Source organism: Daldinia loculata (assembly GCF_022478755.1).
Source record: "Daldinia loculata strain CBS 113971 unplaced genomic scaffold F4817scaffold_12, whole genome shotgun sequence".
NCBI lineage: Eukaryota > Fungi > Ascomycota > Sordariomycetes > Xylariales > Hypoxylaceae > Daldinia > Daldinia loculata.
In genome coordinates, this window is record NW_026054866.1 from 593,802 (window position 1) to 611,727 (window position 17,926).

General features: G+C 49.1%; 7 protein-coding genes across 7 annotated transcripts; 3 read left to right on the plus strand and 4 right to left on the minus strand.

Annotated features, from left to right (window-relative positions):
- Positions 1-845: 845 nt before the first annotated feature.
- Positions 846-2,038, minus strand: F4817DRAFT_37355 (uncharacterized protein). The gene is made up of 2 exons (XM_049307390.1): positions 1,979-2,038; positions 846-1,915 (listed from the first exon to the last, which is right to left on the minus strand). The coding sequence occupies exon 2, from the start codon at positions 1,571-1,573 to the stop codon at positions 887-889; it is 687 nt and encodes a 228-aa protein (XP_049161165.1). The 5' UTR covers positions 1,574-1,915; positions 1,979-2,038; the 3' UTR covers positions 846-886.
- Positions 2,039-3,421: 1,383 nt separating this feature from the next.
- F4817DRAFT_37352 (PLP-dependent transferase) lies at positions 3,422-5,141 on the minus strand. Its single transcript, XM_049307389.1, has 2 exons — positions 4,331-5,141; positions 3,422-4,226 (listed from the first exon to the last, which is right to left on the minus strand). Exons 1-2 carry the CDS (start codon positions 5,035-5,037, stop codon positions 3,575-3,577), a joined length of 1,359 nt encoding a protein of 452 aa, XP_049161166.1. The 5' UTR covers positions 5,038-5,141; the 3' UTR covers positions 3,422-3,574.
- Positions 5,142-7,381: 2,240 nt separating this feature from the next.
- On the plus strand, positions 7,382-10,625 carry F4817DRAFT_331642 (uncharacterized protein). Its single transcript, XM_049302548.1, has 2 exons — positions 7,382-8,850; positions 8,909-10,625. Exons 1-2 carry the CDS (start codon positions 7,706-7,708, stop codon positions 10,035-10,037), a joined length of 2,274 nt encoding a protein of 757 aa, XP_049161167.1. The 5' UTR covers positions 7,382-7,705; the 3' UTR covers positions 10,038-10,625.
- Positions 10,626-11,294: 669 nt separating this feature from the next.
- F4817DRAFT_313984 (uncharacterized protein) lies at positions 11,295-12,404 on the minus strand (the record flags this gene model as incomplete). Its single annotated transcript, XM_049300331.1, has 1 exon — positions 11,295-12,404. The coding sequence occupies one exon, from the start codon at positions 12,402-12,404 to the stop codon at positions 11,295-11,297; it is 1,110 nt and encodes a 369-aa protein (XP_049161168.1).
- A 186-nt stretch (positions 12,405-12,590) lies between these two features.
- F4817DRAFT_37424 (homoserine dehydrogenase-domain-containing protein) lies at positions 12,591-14,101 on the plus strand. The gene is made up of 2 exons (XM_049307391.1): positions 12,591-12,802; positions 12,874-14,101. Exons 1-2 carry the CDS (start codon positions 12,766-12,768, stop codon positions 13,929-13,931), a joined length of 1,095 nt encoding a protein of 364 aa, XP_049161169.1. The 5' UTR covers positions 12,591-12,765; the 3' UTR covers positions 13,932-14,101.
- On the minus strand, positions 13,979-14,619 carry F4817DRAFT_37429 (uncharacterized protein). Its single transcript, XM_049307392.1, has 2 exons — positions 14,337-14,619; positions 13,979-14,277 (listed from the first exon to the last, which is right to left on the minus strand). The coding sequence occupies exons 1-2, from the start codon at positions 14,445-14,447 to the stop codon at positions 14,026-14,028; spliced, it is 363 nt and encodes a 120-aa protein (XP_049161170.1). The 5' UTR covers positions 14,448-14,619; the 3' UTR covers positions 13,979-14,025.
- Positions 14,620-15,482: 863 nt separating this feature from the next.
- On the plus strand, positions 15,483-17,606 carry F4817DRAFT_331647 (uncharacterized protein). The gene is made up of 2 exons (XM_049302549.1): positions 15,483-15,958; positions 16,030-17,606. Exons 1-2 carry the CDS (start codon positions 15,888-15,890, stop codon positions 17,360-17,362), a joined length of 1,404 nt encoding a protein of 467 aa, XP_049161171.1. The 5' UTR covers positions 15,483-15,887; the 3' UTR covers positions 17,363-17,606.
- Positions 17,607-17,926: the final 320 nt, after the last annotated feature.

A 17,926-nucleotide genomic window follows, 5' to 3' on the forward strand; every position in this document is an offset into this window, starting at 1 on the left:
TTGGTTTTTCCTTTAATTTAACGGTTTTTTTTTGCTTAACGTTAAAAACACCGGCCTGTTAACTTTTAACCCCTGCCCCCCGGGCTGCCCAACAAACCCCCCCCCCCCCCCCCCCCCCTACCTGCTTAAGTCTCATCTGTCGATTTCACTTTCACGGCCTGTCTCTTATACGTTAACCATAGGTTTAGAGACTCTAGTTCAGGTCCGTGTCAAATAGTAAGCCCACGATCCTTACTATACTATATATGTAGAAACCTGAATATCGCCTTCTCCAATGGATCCATGCGAGCTCCATTAAAATCTTATGCAAGCATGCCCGTCCTGTCAGGGTAGCCCAGCAGGGCTGCTTCATACATACATAGCTTGTCCTTTGAAGTGACAACTGGCAATCGCTACTGCTGCGATGACATTCGCTACGCGGTGGAGTCGACAAAATATTGGATTTTGCTACCTATCATTATCCAAGGCCAAGATTTAACTGCCCGCTACCCGCTGCCCGCTACCCGCCGGCCATCCATCCGTGCGCTGGGTACCTGAATGGATGGCTCATTACTCTTTCTGCCTTGTGGCGGATTAGGTATATTCATTTGCAAGGAACGACTTCGTCCTCGTAACTGTTCGCTGTTGTTTTCTCTCCGCGATTCGTCGCAGGACTGGTTGGCTGGCATGCTCAAGGACACATACACTTCCTGTCCCAATACATACGAAGCCCTCGTAAACGCCTTGTACACCCCCAAACAAACAAAAATCCACCCAAAGATCGCTGAACAGAATAGAATAGAAACCGTCCCGTCCATTCCGTGAAGTCATGGGATCCTAGGTCATACGTAGACATTACAGTAAAAGCGTTCCACGTCACAACACTTGGTCGTCATAGTCATAGTCATTAATCGTAAACATGTACCCCGGGCCCGTAGCCTGCGTCGTGGCCCCAGACTGGGTCTGGAGGTGGCGGTGGAGGACCGCTGGGACCGCCGAGCTGGATGAAGCCGCCTTCGAATCCGGCGGGTGCAGCGGGTGGTGGTGGTGGCGGCGGGGGAGGGGGTGGTCCTCCGTGGAAGCCTGGATGGAAAGGCGGCTGGTGGAAGGGTGCCTCGTGGAACTGTTCTTCTTGGAACTGCTCCTCGTGAAATTGTTCCTCGCGAAATTGCTCCTGAGGGTACTGAGGCCCGGCGCTAGGAGGCCGCGAGTGGAAACGGGGGTCGTGATGGTGGTGGCCTCTTCCCGGACTAACACTGTTTGTGCTAGAGCGCGAGCTGGAGCGCGAGCTGTGCGCGCTGCGGCCTGGTCGGGCGTGAGAGCTCGCATGTCGCTTCTTCTTGTAGAACTGGGCAAACGGTCCGCTCAAAATGTGCGCCGCGAACCGTCTGCGCTGGTCATCGCGATCGTCGACGTACCGCGTAACGGCACCGCCGACCCCGTAGAACCCTTCAGGGTCGTCCCTCCAGACGAAGGAGTCGGACTCTGAAGACGACCAGACGGAGTAGGCCGAGTCTCCCGAGCGGACCGAGTAGAACGAGGACGTGTCCGAGTCGAAGGACCCGTTCCGTCGTAGTTCTGGGCGCTGGTTCATGCTGGGTGGGATGCAAGCTTCCTTTTATGTCTGGAAGCAGAAGCGCTGTAGTTTGATGTTTGGGGGCGACGCCACTGCTAACAGCCTTGCTTGCTTGCCTGCTTGCCTGCTTGCCCTGAGTGTCTTAGACAACAAGGGTCGACCCTGTAACAAACGAAGATATAAGTTGAGTCAAGGTATGGTATTACCACCTAACCTCTCTAAGAGTGAGTGACAGTCACCCGTGTATCATAGAAGTGAAGACAAAACGAGGCGAGGAAGTCCGGGGATGGGGGAGCCTGCTTTGTATAGGGGGCCGGCCATAGAGGGCGGTATAAAACACGGGTTAAATAAAGTCTAGGACTGTGCAAAGTAAGTAAGTATGTATGTATGTATGTATGTACTACGTCTACCTACACTACCTACCTACGTAACGTGAATAAAATAACCACTTTCCCCAAGAGGCTCCCAGGCAGAGCAGATCAGTCCTGCCTATCAGGACCGTGTTCGTGTGCTCGGGCGACGTCTTCCCTGCACATTATGCATCCGCTATACGCCGCGGTTGGGGATTGGCCGGGGTGGTCAGCCACGGTGAACACAGAGATCGATTCGACGGGAGTTGGCAGGAAAACCGCTAGCTTAGCTGCAGACGGGTTCCAAACAGGTAAGTCTGTTTCCAATACATAGCAAGGGGAAAGAAAAAAAAATTTTGCAGTGGAAAAGCGTTGCAGAGGTTTTTTTTTTTTTTTTCGTGACGTCTAGGACGACAGACAAGCAGCAGCAGCAGCAGCAGCAGCCTCGTTGTTGGCTTCAAGGCCAGTCAGTCAGCATCTGCCCTGTTTCTCCCTACGGAGGCGATGATGGGCGTGTGCTGCTTTGCATACATACATGTATGTACCTATGGTACTTACACACATGGCTACACCTAAACGAACTTCGGCCGCGCTGGCGAACCAGGACGCGAGAATGCCATCTCGCCCCGTTTCTTGGGTCGAGAATTCAGGGTTCTGTGGCGTGCGGCAGCAGCAGCGGCAGCAGCAGCAGCAGCAGCACGCCAGTTAGCAAAACGCACATTCATTCATTCATGTGAAGAATGAAACATCACCACCCCAGACCCAGACCCATACCCAGACCACTAACGGACGGAGCCTCAATCCGCCCGGCTCGCGACGTAGGATTCCGGGGAAACCCAGGGAATAAAAAACCCCCCCCTTCCCCCGCGGACTAATTCCTAATTCAGTTCTAGGGTCCTACGACGTAGCTTAGGTACCTAACCTAGGTAGTGTAGGCATATAAAAGGATTCCTATTACGCCCGAGCGAGCGGATGGAAGATAATAAGAAGGGGAGGGGGGGAAGCGGCCAGCCCTGAATTCACATCAGCCCGGATGATTGGTAATTAAAAAAAAAAAAAAAGGCTCCGAAAACACCAAAGTAGGGTAGCTTTTTCGACTTCTGGGGTGCAGTTGGCGATACACGAGAGGCTTCACGATGATAGAGGGGGAGGGTGTGTAGTATGTAGGTAGTAGCATGGCTTACTTACACGAGAAGAAGGAAGGAGAAGAAAAAAAGTGAAGCTTGCCTCATCTTACTTACATGAAGGTATGTATGTATGTATGCGCATCATTTCAGAAGTTCCGAGCAGGCTTGGACTGGACCCCTCCAAATTGACATGTCAATCAAGCCACGACATTGGCGGCATTTATTTCGAGCCATGACTCCTTAAATGACGAAAGGTAGGATGGCTAACGAAATGAGAGTTTTGATATCTGATATCGTATTCCCCCACGCCACCTACAACTCATCCACTTACACTCGGGATTATCTTCATTATCTTCATTCATCAACGAGAAAATTTGAGTGTAAATAAACAAGCTCCGTCAGCCATTCGGATTAATTGGTAACACACATGGAACTCTTACCTCACCGTGGCGCCCAATTTGGATATTGGAACCTATCTAAATATCTAAGTATATACCTGCATAAGCCACCATTATAGCGGCTCTCTCTCCTGTTGGCTATTATTAGGCCACAATCATATTGCTCTGCTTCGACGGCCGTATGCCTTTTCTCACACGGCCGCAAAGTTCAAGCAAGACATTAGCAGCCCATTCGAAATCCGCCCGGTCAAGGTAAATCTGACTAGAAATCCTAACCCAAAACGCGCCGGCGTAGTATCTCGTCGCTATGAAAGTCTCATACTCTTCAACAGTCGTTTTCGTAATCCAATCGGCTACTGCCTGCCCGTCTCGAGCTAGAACCTTACCCGTTTGATTCTCTTGCGACTCCCCTGCTACTACGTCTAAGGGTAGTCTCACGTTAGTAAAGAAGCAATCTCGAAGTGTCCCCGCTCGGTTCTCGAGGACTTCCGTTCTCATGATTGCTGCCATCAACTCGCCGCCTTCTTTTGCTAAATTCACGCTATAGTTGCGCACGTTCTCCTCGCCGCCGCAAACTTGGGTTCTAAACTTGAGCGCTTCTGTCACACATATATACGGAGTAGTGTCTACCGTAGACACCTTCTCAAACAAGTTGACAAAATAGTTCCTTTCGGACATCTCCACGCGGTGCTCAACTGGTTGATAACCTTCACCGGTTGGATAGGTCGTCCTAATCAGAGCTTGATTACGATAAGGTACGTAGAGCACCGTGCACCCACGAGGCACCATAAGCCATCTGTATAAACTCAGCTTGCGGGAGGTCCTGAGGTTGATGGTGCACGTTACGTGATTCGAGGGGAGTGTAAAAGCAGACAGGAACTAAAATAAGGACAAACTCACTTGTAGCAGTTTGTAATGAAGAAATCTGGTCCGACTTGAGAGGCGTGTCGCAAATCGATGTGACCTATCCCATGTGCACCATCTATGCAACTCAGAATCCTATATTCTCTGCATATAGGTACCAGACTTTCCCACGGAAAACGCACTCCGGGGAAGGTGAGGACAGTATCAAACAGAGCCAGTTTGACCGACTTGCCTTGATTCTGGACCTCGAGGATTGCGGAGCGAAACTTATCGAGGATTTCATTATCCTCAATCGGGTACACTAACTCGACGCAATGTCCTCTAACTCTAGTAGTCTCCTCTAGAGATTGAATAGTCTTGTGACATGCGTCATATATCGTACTAAAATATACTATGACGTCGCCATCGCGATACGTCAAGTTCCTTAGGACAGTGTTGATTGCCGTTAATGCGTTAGGAACAAAAACTACTTCGTCGGTCTCTGCTCCCAACAGCGGGGCAACGACTTCCCTTGCTTCCCGCAAGAGTCCAGGATATTCGAAGCGTATGAATGTATCTGGCCTCGCCTCAGTTTCGCGTTGCAGCCGCCGCTGATGCTCTCGAACCCCCGAGGGAAAAGACCCGAAGGATCCGTGATTCAGCGGGGTGTACGAGGGAGCAAAGTTAAAGTGAGCCTGGCGCATTTGTTTCCCGAAGGATACCGTCGTCGGTGTAATCGACGAGTTGTCCTGAGTCGTTCTCATACTGTAAGTAATGTCCGGACGGCTTGATAGTGAATAATCGTGATAAGATCTAAACTTGATATTCTAATGGTGACTTGATGTTGGGTAAACATTAAGATTATTGATAGCAGCTCACGCTATGGCTATTGGCTGAATGGTGGTCGAGCAATGTAAGGCTCGAATGATGTAATCAACCATAAGCATCCTATCCTTGGTATCTTAGCTGGGCGTCACGAATCAACGTCGATTTGCCGAGAATTACATTGGATTACACAAGCATTGTCTCGCCAAATATAGAACTTGTCATATCTAAAGGTAAACACTTGATAATCATGACTTATTGTGAACACGTACGACTAAACATTGCTGCAAAACCTTTTGATAGTTAGTAGGTGCAGTAAGAATAAAACTTATTGGTGGAGGATTTGTGAGCTGCAGCCACATGCGCAAGATATTAGAAATGGTGCATATTCAAAGTCCGGGTATATTCAATTACGAAAGTACATCTAAACATGGAAGGTACCTAGATTAGCGTGGTTTAAGGGAAACTTTATACATCGGGTTCCCTTCCTATTCCGTACAGGAATCAAAATGCCGTGTACACAAGGAGATCGATCTATTGTTCCTGATCTTGGTTTAGTGCTCTTCATAATTTGGCTTTTAAGTCTCCTCTCACTCCACCAGAGGGACCTATAATGCATTCTACTTACAAGTTTTCAGATCGTTTCACATTCCGTTGATATCGTCGCTATGACTTATGTGTAGACTTACAAATATGTAGACATGGACTTACATTCGATATGTAGACAGGTACTTGATATATTTAACTGCAATAGAAACTCAATAGTCACCGGGCGTTCCTGCTTTTGTTTCCTATAGTTAATGCAAGTTAGGCAAGTTAGTACACATTAGTAGACGCCTAAAGACGCTTGACCCGCTTCTAGGGTTGAAGTAAGTGCCGGATCGCCGCTCACCTGCATCAACCATCGATTCCTACTGGAAGCTTCTTGTTCGACCTAACTACCTAATTTAGAGTTTATTTCTTTGCATATTGTCAGGTGTGGTTGGTGCCTGATAAAACAAAGGAAAGCACTTTGTACGATGATATATCTTGCCGTATAAGAGCAGCGACTTGATGGAAAGTTCCGAGCCAATCGCATAAGCCGTCACACATGGAATTTTTGCCACGAGCAATATTTAAATAATTAGAATAAAGAGGACAAGCGTAAAAAGGTCTAACATGCTTGGCAAGTTGGCTCCATTTCGTCTGGAACGCTAGAAGACTATATCGAACCGGCTGTATTGCTAATACCTTAGTCTGCACGGAACCGAGATCCTATCCGCACGCCCCTCACATTTTCAATTATTCTGCGCGTGGCCTCGTGCCATCCGTCGTCCGGGAATATTCTCGCAGCACAAAATAGGCTTAACTGGGTGTAGCAAATATGTGCCCCCGGGAAATATTACCGTCTTTATAGGCCACTTTTAATTACTTAGATATGAAATCCTTCTGATGCCATCTGACAGCAACATGGTGAATTCCGACGGATGAGATGTCTAGATCCGAGGGGCGTAAAACCTCTCAGGTACGCTATGATCTGTTAATGAAATCCCATGGCCCACAGCTCGTGGCTCTAACCTTTGAGGGATGATATCGACGGGGCCGTTGCTGGGACCATTGATAATGACACGGCTCTCGAACTCTCCCCGCGGCCCTTTGTCCTCCCTACCTTCGCACATTTAACAATAACCTAAAGTGCCATCGCCAAGAGATCGAATGGTGCCCCGATGAGGGTGAGAAGGGTGAGAAGGGAAGCGCACATGGGGCGAGACCAACCGATGGACCTGGTAACCAACCCAATCATTTTCGGCGCTGCTCAGCAAATTCCAAACTCCTAACCTACAAACTTCCATATAGACACAAACTAGTTGGTATAGTAGGCATACTGGCTGTGAGAAAGGTGAAGATCAGTCGTGGGTGTCATATGTGAGTGTCATATGTGAGTAGTAAGAATACTATCCCTGGACGGCATGGAAGCAACCCTATCCTTCCTTCTATCGGTCCATAGTCCTACTATCTTATCCAGATCACCCTACCCGAGGGTAGACATGGCATGTAAGGCAAGTAAAAACTTGGAAGTGAACTGGAAGTATTATACGATATATTCATATATACCGTACGTATATGTACATACATGTATATTAGATAGGTACGGACCAATGAGGGTTTAGATTGGCAATAATTCCTTGGAGGGTACGGTACCTACTGTATTTGCTCAGGCTTGCCCCCCCCCCCCCCCTCTTGAAAGTCCGAAACCCGCTAGTCCCAGCATTGGCCCCTGATTCGCGCTGGGGCTACTGGGATTCCCTGTGCCGAACCTGTAAAATACACTAGCCACTCCCACTAGAAACGGCTGTTTTCTACTCGCTGGGCTGGGGGTTTTATTCATTTGTCTACAACGGACAACTTGCACTTGCACTTGCAATTGGGATTCTCGATCGACCGGACTCGACAAGAACCAGATACGAACGAAAAAAAATCACCAAATAACCCGGCACGCTTTCTCGTCAGTCTGCCCGATGATCTTCTGGGCCCAGGATCGTCGTTCGCCGTGCTTCTGATGCTGCACTGGCATCTCTGCCCATTCTTCGCGCGTAAAACAGCAATCCCCTGGAATTACCGCCGGCAATGGGGGCCTTTGAGGACGACAAATCCTCCGAATTAAACCGCGTTTCGTCGCTTCGAACCTCGGTGAGGGTTTCTATCTCACAAAGGGACGATGAGGACTATGACGTGCAGGCCATGGTAGTTGCCGACGGATTTCGCCCGGTAGATGCGACAAACACTCAAACTCCGAGACCTGCGACGGCGCTGCAAGATGTGCCGATGACACAAATACCGCCGCCACGTCCATCAAGTATTACAAAGCCGCATCGGAGGAGCGAATCTCTGGCTTTGCAGCACGATGGATCGTCTTCTGAGTCGGATAGTAGGTCCCTAAGCAGAGTTTCTCTAAGTAGAGTTTCGAGCGGTTCTACTGCATCGCCGTTTGTTGATTCTGAAGACCCGTACGATGGCCCATCTGGTCCTTCTCACCCGTATCAGATGTATCCACAGGATGTTCGAGTAGCACGAACGGCTAGTCTAGCGACAACGTCGACGGTACCGGTCTCTGAGCGGTCGTACAATGGGCCTCGCGGGCCGGCGCATCCGTACGGCATGTATCCGCAGAACACCGTATCTGAAACAGGTGGAATGTCCAGCGGGCCGGTACAGGCGGAAATTAATGTCGGGTTCCCTGGAGCGACGGACAACTACCAAAGAAGAATTGGTCCAGACGGAGAGGACGTGGCTGATTTGATTGGTCCCGATGGCCATACGGAACAGCTACCTCCTTACACGAGATATCCGGAAGAAGCGTATACTAGAAAGGCGTTGGGTGTGGAAACGCCTCAGCCAGCACCTGTGCAGCCAATGTTGGCCATTCCGGGTGCTGGAGGTATCGGGATAGCTACTCGAAATCCCGAATTCGCGTCTACTGAGGATCTAGGCGGATTATCCTCGCCCCAATCCAGACAATCTATCAGGAGTTTTACATCTGAGAACAGCCAGAATGCACTAAATGCTGCTGTTACGACTAATAAAGAAGCTGAAGATGAGAAAAACTTGCCAAAGGACTGGCAAGTAACCGCGAAAAGGAGGGTTTGGGGGATTGTCCCATGCTGGGCCATCGTCCTGGCTGCCATTGTCCTCGTTTTGATGGGAGTAATACTCGGTGCTGTTATTGGGACTCTCCTTCACTCCAATTCGAAGAATAAATCGCATAAGGATGGGTAAGAACTTCCTACTGTTTTGTGCTCTTTAGATTTTGAATGCTAAATTGATGACTAGGCCGCCTTTACCAATGGTAAATCCGGGCAACTGGGACACACAACCTCTCAGTACCCTGCCGTCAGATTTACCACCCCTACAAGAAGGACATTTTTCCTTACCTCTCCGGAACAATCGAATGTCTAATACCTGCTTTAGTGACTCGACGTTAGCTCAAGCATGGAACTGCGATCTCTTTTTCTTCCAACTTAGCATTGACATCAAGAGATTACCTGGTCAACCGGAAACATCTGACTATTCACTAGGGTTCTCTTATAATGAGAGCACGACTTTGAAAAACAACGTGTACCTTTGGGGGATGCAGCCGCCCGAATTAACTGACGTGCGACTAAAGCTTGTCAATGATATGCACGAAGGCCCTCGAGGTCCGGCGTGGAATTTCGAGGTTGCCTACAATAAAACTGTCATCGTTCCTGATCAGGCCTTATCAGTTAGCCCCTCCTCTTCCCCGTCTGTTGTTCACCGTCGTCAGACGCTGTATGGCGGCGGTTTCAAGCGTAAAGGTGCCCAAATCGGAGACCGCATATGGATTTGCCATTGGGACAACACCGTCTTAGAGGCTTTTATCTACGCAAATCAAAATAATAGTATTAGACCGATGGCAGGTCCTCCACCGCCTCTAACGACTGGGCTAACTACGACACCCGACGCGGCTGTCACTGGATCCCCTGAAGGTGTTGACAACGGCAGCGATTTAAGGCCTTCGGATGTTCCTTATGGCGCACCCCAAGATCACTATGGGACTACTACGGCCTCTAATGGCCTTCCGAACCCAACCGATACTTCCTCGACTCCTACGTCTAGTAGCATATCCGACCAAGACATTCCCATGCCTCCGAATTATCCACCCGTATACCCACGGGTCATCAAGGTCGAGGAGCATCGTAACGCCGACTCGTCGGCGGCTAAGCCTTGGTGCCGCCAGTTTCAGATTAACGAGAACAACGAGGCAGAAGCAATAAAAGTAGATGGAAAGACAGTCGATATCATCATTAATGAGGACGAAGGAGTGTTTGGATCAGGACCCACGAAGGACGGAGTCGCGGAGCGCCATCTAGGAGGCCGCGGGGATGGTATCGGGATGGGAAGCGATATGAGTGATTGCGGCTGTATGTGGTGGCTCTCCTGAACGGCTGAGATTGTATGCGGTGTCATCATTTTCATTTCTCACTCTTCGGACGGCTCAAAGCGAAGAGAACGAAAACCTATTGTATATAGCATGATTATCTGGGAAGAGGGCGCATATACATTTCGGCGTTCAGGGGAATTTCGCTTACGCGGCGAACGGTACTTGTATTATTGGCTTCCAGGGGAAAATTAGCGGGCGACTTCGATTCCCGCTTCTCGGTCGACCCCATACTTATTATTTGCGGGCGCGTTTTCGGGCTACGGCGTTGTTGGATACACGACGGTGGGAGAGAGATACGTTTCCTTGGTTGCGGCTGTTGATAGGAGAGCGGTATTTCCTCACACATCACATAAATATCTACCATATATATATTATGCTATATAGTTATAGTCATATAGGACGTCTATCGAGATACCTGGTAGGAGCATTACTAGGGAACTTTAACCCCCAGGATTGTATCTATGTTTGTTAAACTAGGCTGGATTGATGAGGTTGGGCGTTGACAATGTGTATGCACGACATAACTACTTGGTTTATATACTATCATAGAGGGAATAAGGATAATGTATGAATAGTATTTGTCGAGTACTTGATATTTATTGCTATGGCGAAACAATAGGATTGATGTAAGATCGTGTTAGATTTACGAGGTTATACGAAGGACGATGACGCTCTAACCAGACGGACTAGTTTAAGTGTGACATATGTACGTTTAGTTTGCGGAATAGTATCTGGGAGTAAATTGAAAATTTCGGCCTGGTTTTATCTAAGGTTTCTAAAGATATGAGAATGCACGTATAATATAATATGTATAGACAACATTGATGCGGTTAGTAGTTAGAGAAAGATCTAACTACCGAGCGGTATAACTCTTCCTCTGCCTACTAGACTAGATTACGATATGATTTATAAACATGATGTTACAGTTTTGTATTTAGATAGTGTTACACGGGCCATAGAAAGATCTAACCTAGCATTATACTTATATTCCCTCCAGTTATTACAAGTTTTAACTATTAGTCTTCCTAGTTATACCTTTACGCCAATTTGTTAACGCTGTCTTAGGTACCTACCTAGGTATGACAAAAAGGGGGTATCATATATTCAAATTCCTAGTCTTAAACTAATCCTCATTCTTCCGTAACATGTCCCTTTCGTGACTGTTGCGTTAGCCGTCTATAGCCACGAAAAAAAGGGTGTATTTTCGTTATAATGGTGGAAGAAAGCAACCCTCCGCGCCAGCATCGGTGCCAGCTATCACGAACCAGTGCTCTTCCGCGTCCCCTCCTCAGACTCCTTCCCCTTCCCACCAGCACCAGACGTCCCCATCTCCCCCGCCAGCCCATCCAAAAAGCTCTCCGCCATCTTCTCCGCGCGCTTCGCCCCAATCTTCTTCCGACGCTCCTCGATCTCCCTCCTCCGCTTCTCCTTCTGTTCCTCCCTCTCCCGTCGCACCCGTTCCGTATTATCCCGCTCTCTCTCCAGCGCCTCCATCTCCTCCTTCCGCGAATCCTTGTCATGGCTGAACTGGTAGAACCCAACTCCCTTGGTCCGGATCTCCGCGCGCCCGTCGAAATGCGTGTCGGGAGGCGGGGTTGGCGATTTATCCCGCTTCGCGGCTAGATTCTCCATCTTGTTGATTGTGTCGTCCTCGGGGTTGAATGCGCCGGATTGGATCACGTCCCCGAAGATCAGGCGTTCGGGCGCCTTGATGGGTTTCGCCGCCATGGTTTCTAGCTCTGCGGCACCGAGCGCGCTGCGTTGTTGCCGCCGCTCGTAGCGGGTTGCTTCGGCGCGGGTGGCGCGGCGGGTACGTCCGAATTCGTCTTTGAATTCGACCATTTCCTGGTCGGCATCGTCCGCATCTGAGTCGTCTGTCCCGGAGCTCGAGTACGTGTTATTGTCGTCGGCGTCTTCAGGATGCCGCTCCGCCCACTTGCGATCGAAGTCGACGAGGGGCGCGGCCTCGCCTTCCTTCGCGATGTAATCCCCGCGCTTCATGGCGGCATACAGCCTCGCTTTCTCTTCCATCTTGCGGCGCGCACGTGCGAGGTCTTGTTTCTCATCTTCGGTGCCGCGGACCTCTTTGAGCTGGATCTTTGCGCCATCTTTACCGTCATTTTCTGCTGTGGAAGTGGAGGTACCCGCTTTCCGCTTCGCCTTGACGGAAAATATGTCGTCTTTATTTTTGGAAGGGCGGGCGCGGCCGAACGCTACTGCGGAGGACGACGCTGATGATGGGTCGGAGGCGGACGTTGAGAGGAGGGAGGTCAGTTGAGAAGCAAAGTCTAGAGAGCCCGAAAGCGGGATCCCCTTCTTTTGCCGCTTGGCAGGCCGTTGCCCGTAAAGATTTGGATCTTGTGGCATTTTGAACGGGGATTGCGTGCAAAAGTAAGTAGTCCCGCAGGTCGGGTTGTGGTGTTCGGGATATGAAAGAATGTTGTAATAGCTAACCTGGAATGCCGTTTGGTGAGGCGGGATGGCGCCAGCTTATACGTTAGGTAAGGAGGTACCTATCTAACCTACCTTAGGTACCTAAGGTACCTGTGCCTAAGCTGAATGGCAGTTCCCGACAAGGCTTATGTTCAATTGCTCCACTTAAGCCCACTGAACTTTTAGGCCTTGAAATGCCCCGCGAAAGCCGTGATCGGCCTTGTGTCTACATAAAATTACCCCACGTCCTTAGCATTGAAAGCTTGCAAAATACAACTAATTGACTACTCACAATATGGCGGCAACTAATAAGGTCTTCGTTGCTATCATCGGTATGTTATGAACTAAGAAACGGATTTGAATAATTAGTGATTTAATTGGCTAATCTATTTGCTATTTAAAGGTGCTGGAGGCGTTGGCAAAAGCTTCCTTTCCCAATTCGAGGCTTTGTCCAAAAGACGACCGACCCCTAAGTTGGATCTCTGCTATATCTCGACTAGCAAGAAGGCTCTCTTCAATGATGAATACTCTGTAGCTACCGAGAACGTCCTCCAAGAACTCGCCGCCTCAACCAAATCGCCCCTGAATTTGCCCCAGGTGGCCGATTACCTAGCTGCGGCACCATCAAAGGTCATTCTTGTGGACAACACCAGTTCCCAAGACGTCGCGGATACTTATCCCCTCTTTTTAAGCCGTGGTATCAGCATCGTCACACCAAACAAGAAGGCCTTTTCGGGTTCGTATAAGTTATGGCAGGATATATTCACTGCTGCTGCTGCGTCCGGGGCTAAGGTCTACCACGAATCCTCTGTCGGAGCTGGCCTTCCTGTTATCTCGACGCTCAAGGACCTTGTAGAGACGGGCGACGAGGTGACTAAAATTGAAGGTGTATTTAGCGGTACAATGTCCTTCCTCTTCAACTCTTTTGCTCCGGTCGAGGGTTCTGGTGGCCAATGGTCTGCCGAAGTCAAGCGAGCGAAGGAATTGGGTTACACAGAACCAGACCCTCGGGACGATCTAAACGGACTTGATGTGGCGAGGAAGCTGACAATACTTGCCCGATTGGCGGGCCTCCCTGTCGAATCCCCCACTTCATTCCCCGTACAGAGTCTGATCCCGAAGGAGCTAGAATCTGTCGCTAGTGGAGACGAGTTCTTGCAGCGATTACCCGAGTTCGACTCTCAAATGGAGGAAACCAAATCCGCAGCGGAAAAGCAAGGCAAAGTGGTAAGGTTTGTGGGCAGTATCGACGTGGGTTCCAACGCCGTCAAGGTCGGCCTCGAGACGTTCGACAAATCGCACCCGATCGCGGCCCTCAAAGGAAGCGACAACATAATTAGTTTCTACACCAAACGGTACGGCGCGAATCCTCTAATCATACAAGGCGCTGGCGCCGGAGGAGAGGTGACGGCAATGGGGGTCACCAGCGATCTGATCAAAGTCCTGTCCCAAATTTCGTAGTCAAGGAAGAGATACAAAATATTATCTATGTTCTATTATATACGGTTGTCGCAATTATGTTGTTGTAGCGGACTAGGTATTAGGTATTTTCGGGTTAGTCGCTCGCATGATCCGAGTAAACGGTACGCCTCTGACTCGTAGTTGAATTAGCAGCCAGAGCTGTTGCGGAGCCAATGTCACTTGCGGGTGACGTTGGGTTAACGCTATGACCGGTAGCTTTGCGCGAAATGCGATTTGTTCGTGAGGCGTTCTGAGGTTGAGGTTGGTTCAGTCGATAGATCCAAAGACAGAAGTCGAAAACGACTAGGCCTAGAATAGGGACGGCGAAAGATAAGCTGGCTAGTTTCTGAACATGACTGTTAGTAAAATGTAGAGGAGCGAGGGGCCAGTAGAATTGGGACGCACAAAAAAGAAGGCTATCCAGCTAATGACCATCCAGACTTGGTCGGGCAGCAAGCCAGTCTGGAGCGTATGTGCGAACCGAGTCATGACTAGGTCTATTGGTAGTTTGTTCATTTTGAAGCGTTGACGAGTCGAGAATTAAAATGAGGATGCAGCGAAAGTTATGGAATGCCGGGTGTGGCCGCGTTCGCGTCTTATCAAGTCGAATAAAATATTACCCCAAGGCGCAGATCGTCCGACTATGATGTTATGGAGTTTGAGTGTAACCGGCCGAGTGATGATGACTTAATTATATAACTACCTGACAAGGTTGAGTAACACGATATAAAATATGCAAACAATGGCGCATAATAAAGTAGATTATAAAGTTGTGATTTAGAGGGAGGAAATAAAATAAAAAGATGATCAAGTAGGCAAGCCGAAGGAAGCGAGATGAAGATGACGTTCCACCTAATAATACTAATAACTGATACCCAGTACTGAATAATACCGAATTAGCTTATCTCCCTGTAACTTACATATGTATAAGGCCTGTAAGGGAAGGAGAGGTCCCTGGAGATCGGATCCTACACTACCTACATAGAACCTTAAATTTTGTAGATATCGTGATAACCATCCGAGGTTCATCTTCTCATCTCTCCACTAACCCTTAACTATAACGGCATTTCTAATAAACTAACCCTTTTTAAAACAGCTGTCAAGTCGGAAATAGTAAGGCGGATAGACCTATAAAACAACGCAGATAATTCTTAGGTTAGGCACGTGTAAGTATAAGCAATTTGTTCTAATATGCGCGCCTAGGCACTTAACTTGCCGAGGTCGATATTGCGTTTATTTTCATATACACACAGTACGCAGCAGTTTGTTGCTCCGGACGTACAGCATTATACATATCGGTACTTACCTAATGTACCTAGGTACGCTGCCTCTAAGATGTCTTATTACTTTATATGCATTTATAACCAATCTTGTTGGTGTTACACATGAAAGAAATACATGTTACCTCTTGAAGTATCTTATGTAGGTTAGGTACCTACCTCTATAAATGACGTACAGATAACTTAACGGGAAGTACCTAACCTGGTAGGTAGCTTACTGTGTACCACCACATCCGAACCTTACCTTACAATCATTAAATTTCCATGCACCATTCCGTTTTAATAATTCCCCAAAACTTGGAACGAACCATCGTAGAATGAACGGACGATTTCTATCTAAGATGGAATCATGCTCGGAAGCACACTCAAGCACACTCGCATTTGCGATGTTACGCTACGGGACTCCACTTGATCCCGAACGCCCATCGCTCCACCTTCGTTGATCTGGTAGTTAGATAGATTTCGCCCGTTTTGACCGCCCTAATTCATCTACCAAGTATATTGCCTAATATTTGCAAGTCGCACCGCGTGTCGGTAGGGGGGAAACAAGCAGAATCGCCCAATTTCTACCGAATATTGCATACAATTATACATCTGCGCCGGGTTACTAATACCTTACCGACTCTACTTACCTAGCTTGGGGAAAAAGGGTATTATTCCAAGTACCTAGCCGACGATGGCGTCTCCACCGTGGGCAGGGGCCGCGAGTCACGAACAGTTCTTCGTCCTGCTCACCGGAGCTAATAGGTATGCGCTTCCTTATGCCACGTGGGAACTCACACATGGGAGTACTGTATCTTAGACGAAGGACTATGTAGTGGCGTCGGTCTTGGTACCGGTCAGCGAATAATCGACGAGTTCCTCGCTTCGCGATCCTTATCTTCGCATCTTATTCTTATACCTACAACACGCTCCGTTTCCAAGTCTCGCGATACCATCCTCTCCCTACGCGCTCACTTAAAGAAAACGGCAAAGACCTCCCAGCAGCTTCGGTCGCGAGCAGGCCACGACTACGACCCTCAGACCGCTATCTCTCGAGTCCACATCCTCAGTATTCAGGTCGACTTATGCGACCTTCGTTCAATATACGGCGCTGCGAAGCAATTGGTCCATGGCACAGTGAGCGATCCGACTGGCTTAGTTGAAGATGTAAAGATACCCCGTCTCGATGTCTCACTCTTCAATGCGGGCATCGGCGGCTGGTCTGGCCTAGACTGGATCTTATTTGCAAAGCAATTCCTCCAAGTTGGGCTCGTACAATGCTGTACATTCCCTGTCTTCAAGAAGGCTCTGCCTGCTGCTACGCTCGACCAGAAGAAGCTACTTGGAGACTCGGCCGCCGATCTGAAGACGCCACCGCCTGAACTGGCTGAGGTCTTCTGCGCCAATGTCTTTGGACATTATATCCTAGCACACGAACTGCTACCACTGCTGAGCCGCTCGCAACCAAACGAACCACGGGGTCGAGTTATCTGGACAAGTACAATAGACGCCGGCCACGAACACCTCAGCTTCGATGATTTCCAGGCACGGCAATACAAGCCCCCATACGAGAGCAGCAAGCGCATAACCGACCTCTTCTGCCTAACCGAGGATCTCCCTACCGTACAAAAGGTATCCTCCTCATACTTCTCCTCCCCCGCCACGGCCGATAAACCCATAAAACCGCGCTTCTACCTCTCCCACCCCGGTGTGGTTTGCACGCCACTTTTCCCGCTTAGCTGGCTCTTGTACTGGGCCTACTACGCCGCCATGTACCTAGCGCGCTGGTTCGGCTCCCCTTGGCACCCCGTAGAACCGTGCCTCGGCGCATGCGCATCGACCTGGCTCGCGCTCGCAGACCAGGACTCCCTCGACGAGCTGAACGCCGAGCGTGTCAAGTGGGGTACCTGCGCGACACGGTCAGGCCATGTCATGCCTAAGAAAGCTGAAGTCGACGGTTGGGGCTGGGAAGGTGTAATTGAGGACCGCGAGACGCTGAAGCGTGATCCTACCCCCGGGGTTCTGCATAAGCTTCGGGGCCGCAGGTGGGATGCCGAGGACTTGACGGAGGAGAAGAGAGAGGAGTTTGAGGAGGATGGACGGAAGTGCTGGGCTGAGCTTGAGAGGTTAAGGACTGCTTGGGAGGAAGCTCTTGGGGAAGGGAAGTAGACTGATAGAGCAATATGTCGCTAGCTATAAGAGTCTTGCGGCATGTCTTAATGAAGGGGATGGCGTTCATAACTACCCAACCTACCTATGAGTATTGTTATTATATACCCCGAGCCCAGGCTAGGAAACTACCTATAATAATTAGCATCACGTTCATATTGCCTACATGGAGGTACCTAATATATATAATATTATTTACGGACGTACTTAAACAGATAGGTAGGTATACAATCTACAATCTACATCTATCAAAAGCCCGATATATCTCAATCAAGTGAGTGATAGCAAATACACTTAATTCGCACTACGGGTATAGATACAGCAATAACACTATTACTACTACTACTACTAATAAAAGCATACGCATTAAGACATGGATATCCGTCCCCCTCCTCCCCGTCTTCCCGCGTTTCATAGCTCCGCGAATAGAATAGACTGAATCGTCTAGTGCGGCGAAACGGCCTAGAAACCGTCTGTCTTGCTATGGCCGGGGCGGAGAAAAATGATATAGTAGGATGAGAGTAGAAAGAAATCGCGTCCACGTCCGATCCGAGTCCTTGTCCG

Bases quoted from the DNA above. Each gene is read 5' to 3' on its own strand.
- F4817DRAFT_37355 (XM_049307390.1), bottom strand. From the start codon at position 1,573: ATGAACCAGCGCCCAGAACTACGACGGAACGGGTCCTTCGACTCGGAC.
- F4817DRAFT_37352 (XM_049307389.1), bottom strand. From the start codon at position 5,037: ATGAGAACGACTCAGGACAACTCGTCGATTACACCGACGACGGTATCC. The intron at 4,227-4,330 runs GTGAGTTTGTCC...GAGTTTATACAG, and splicing joins TTCATTACAAACTGCTACAA to ATGGCTTATGGTGCCTCGTG.
- F4817DRAFT_331642 (XM_049302548.1), top strand. From the start codon at position 7,706: ATGGGGGCCTTTGAGGACGACAAATCCTCCGAATTAAACCGCGTTTCG. The intron at 8,851-8,908 runs GTAAGAACTTCC...ATTGATGACTAG, and splicing joins AATAAATCGCATAAGGATGG to GCCGCCTTTACCAATGGTAA.
- F4817DRAFT_37424 (XM_049307391.1), top strand. From the start codon at position 12,766: ATGGCGGCAACTAATAAGGTCTTCGTTGCTATCATCG. The intron at 12,803-12,873 runs GTATGTTATGAA...TGCTATTTAAAG, and splicing joins GGTCTTCGTTGCTATCATCG to GTGCTGGAGGCGTTGGCAAA.
- F4817DRAFT_37429 (XM_049307392.1), bottom strand. From the start codon at position 14,447: ATGAACAAACTACCAATAGACCTAGTCATGACTCGGTTCGCACATACG. The intron at 14,278-14,336 runs GTGCGTCCCAAT...AGTCATGTTCAG, and splicing joins GCTGGATAGCCTTCTTTTTT to AAACTAGCCAGCTTATCTTT.
- F4817DRAFT_331647 (XM_049302549.1), top strand. From the start codon at position 15,888: ATGGCGTCTCCACCGTGGGCAGGGGCCGCGAGTCACGAACAGTTCTTC. The intron at 15,959-16,029 runs GTATGCGCTTCC...AGGACTATGTAG, and splicing joins CTGCTCACCGGAGCTAATAG to TGGCGTCGGTCTTGGTACCG.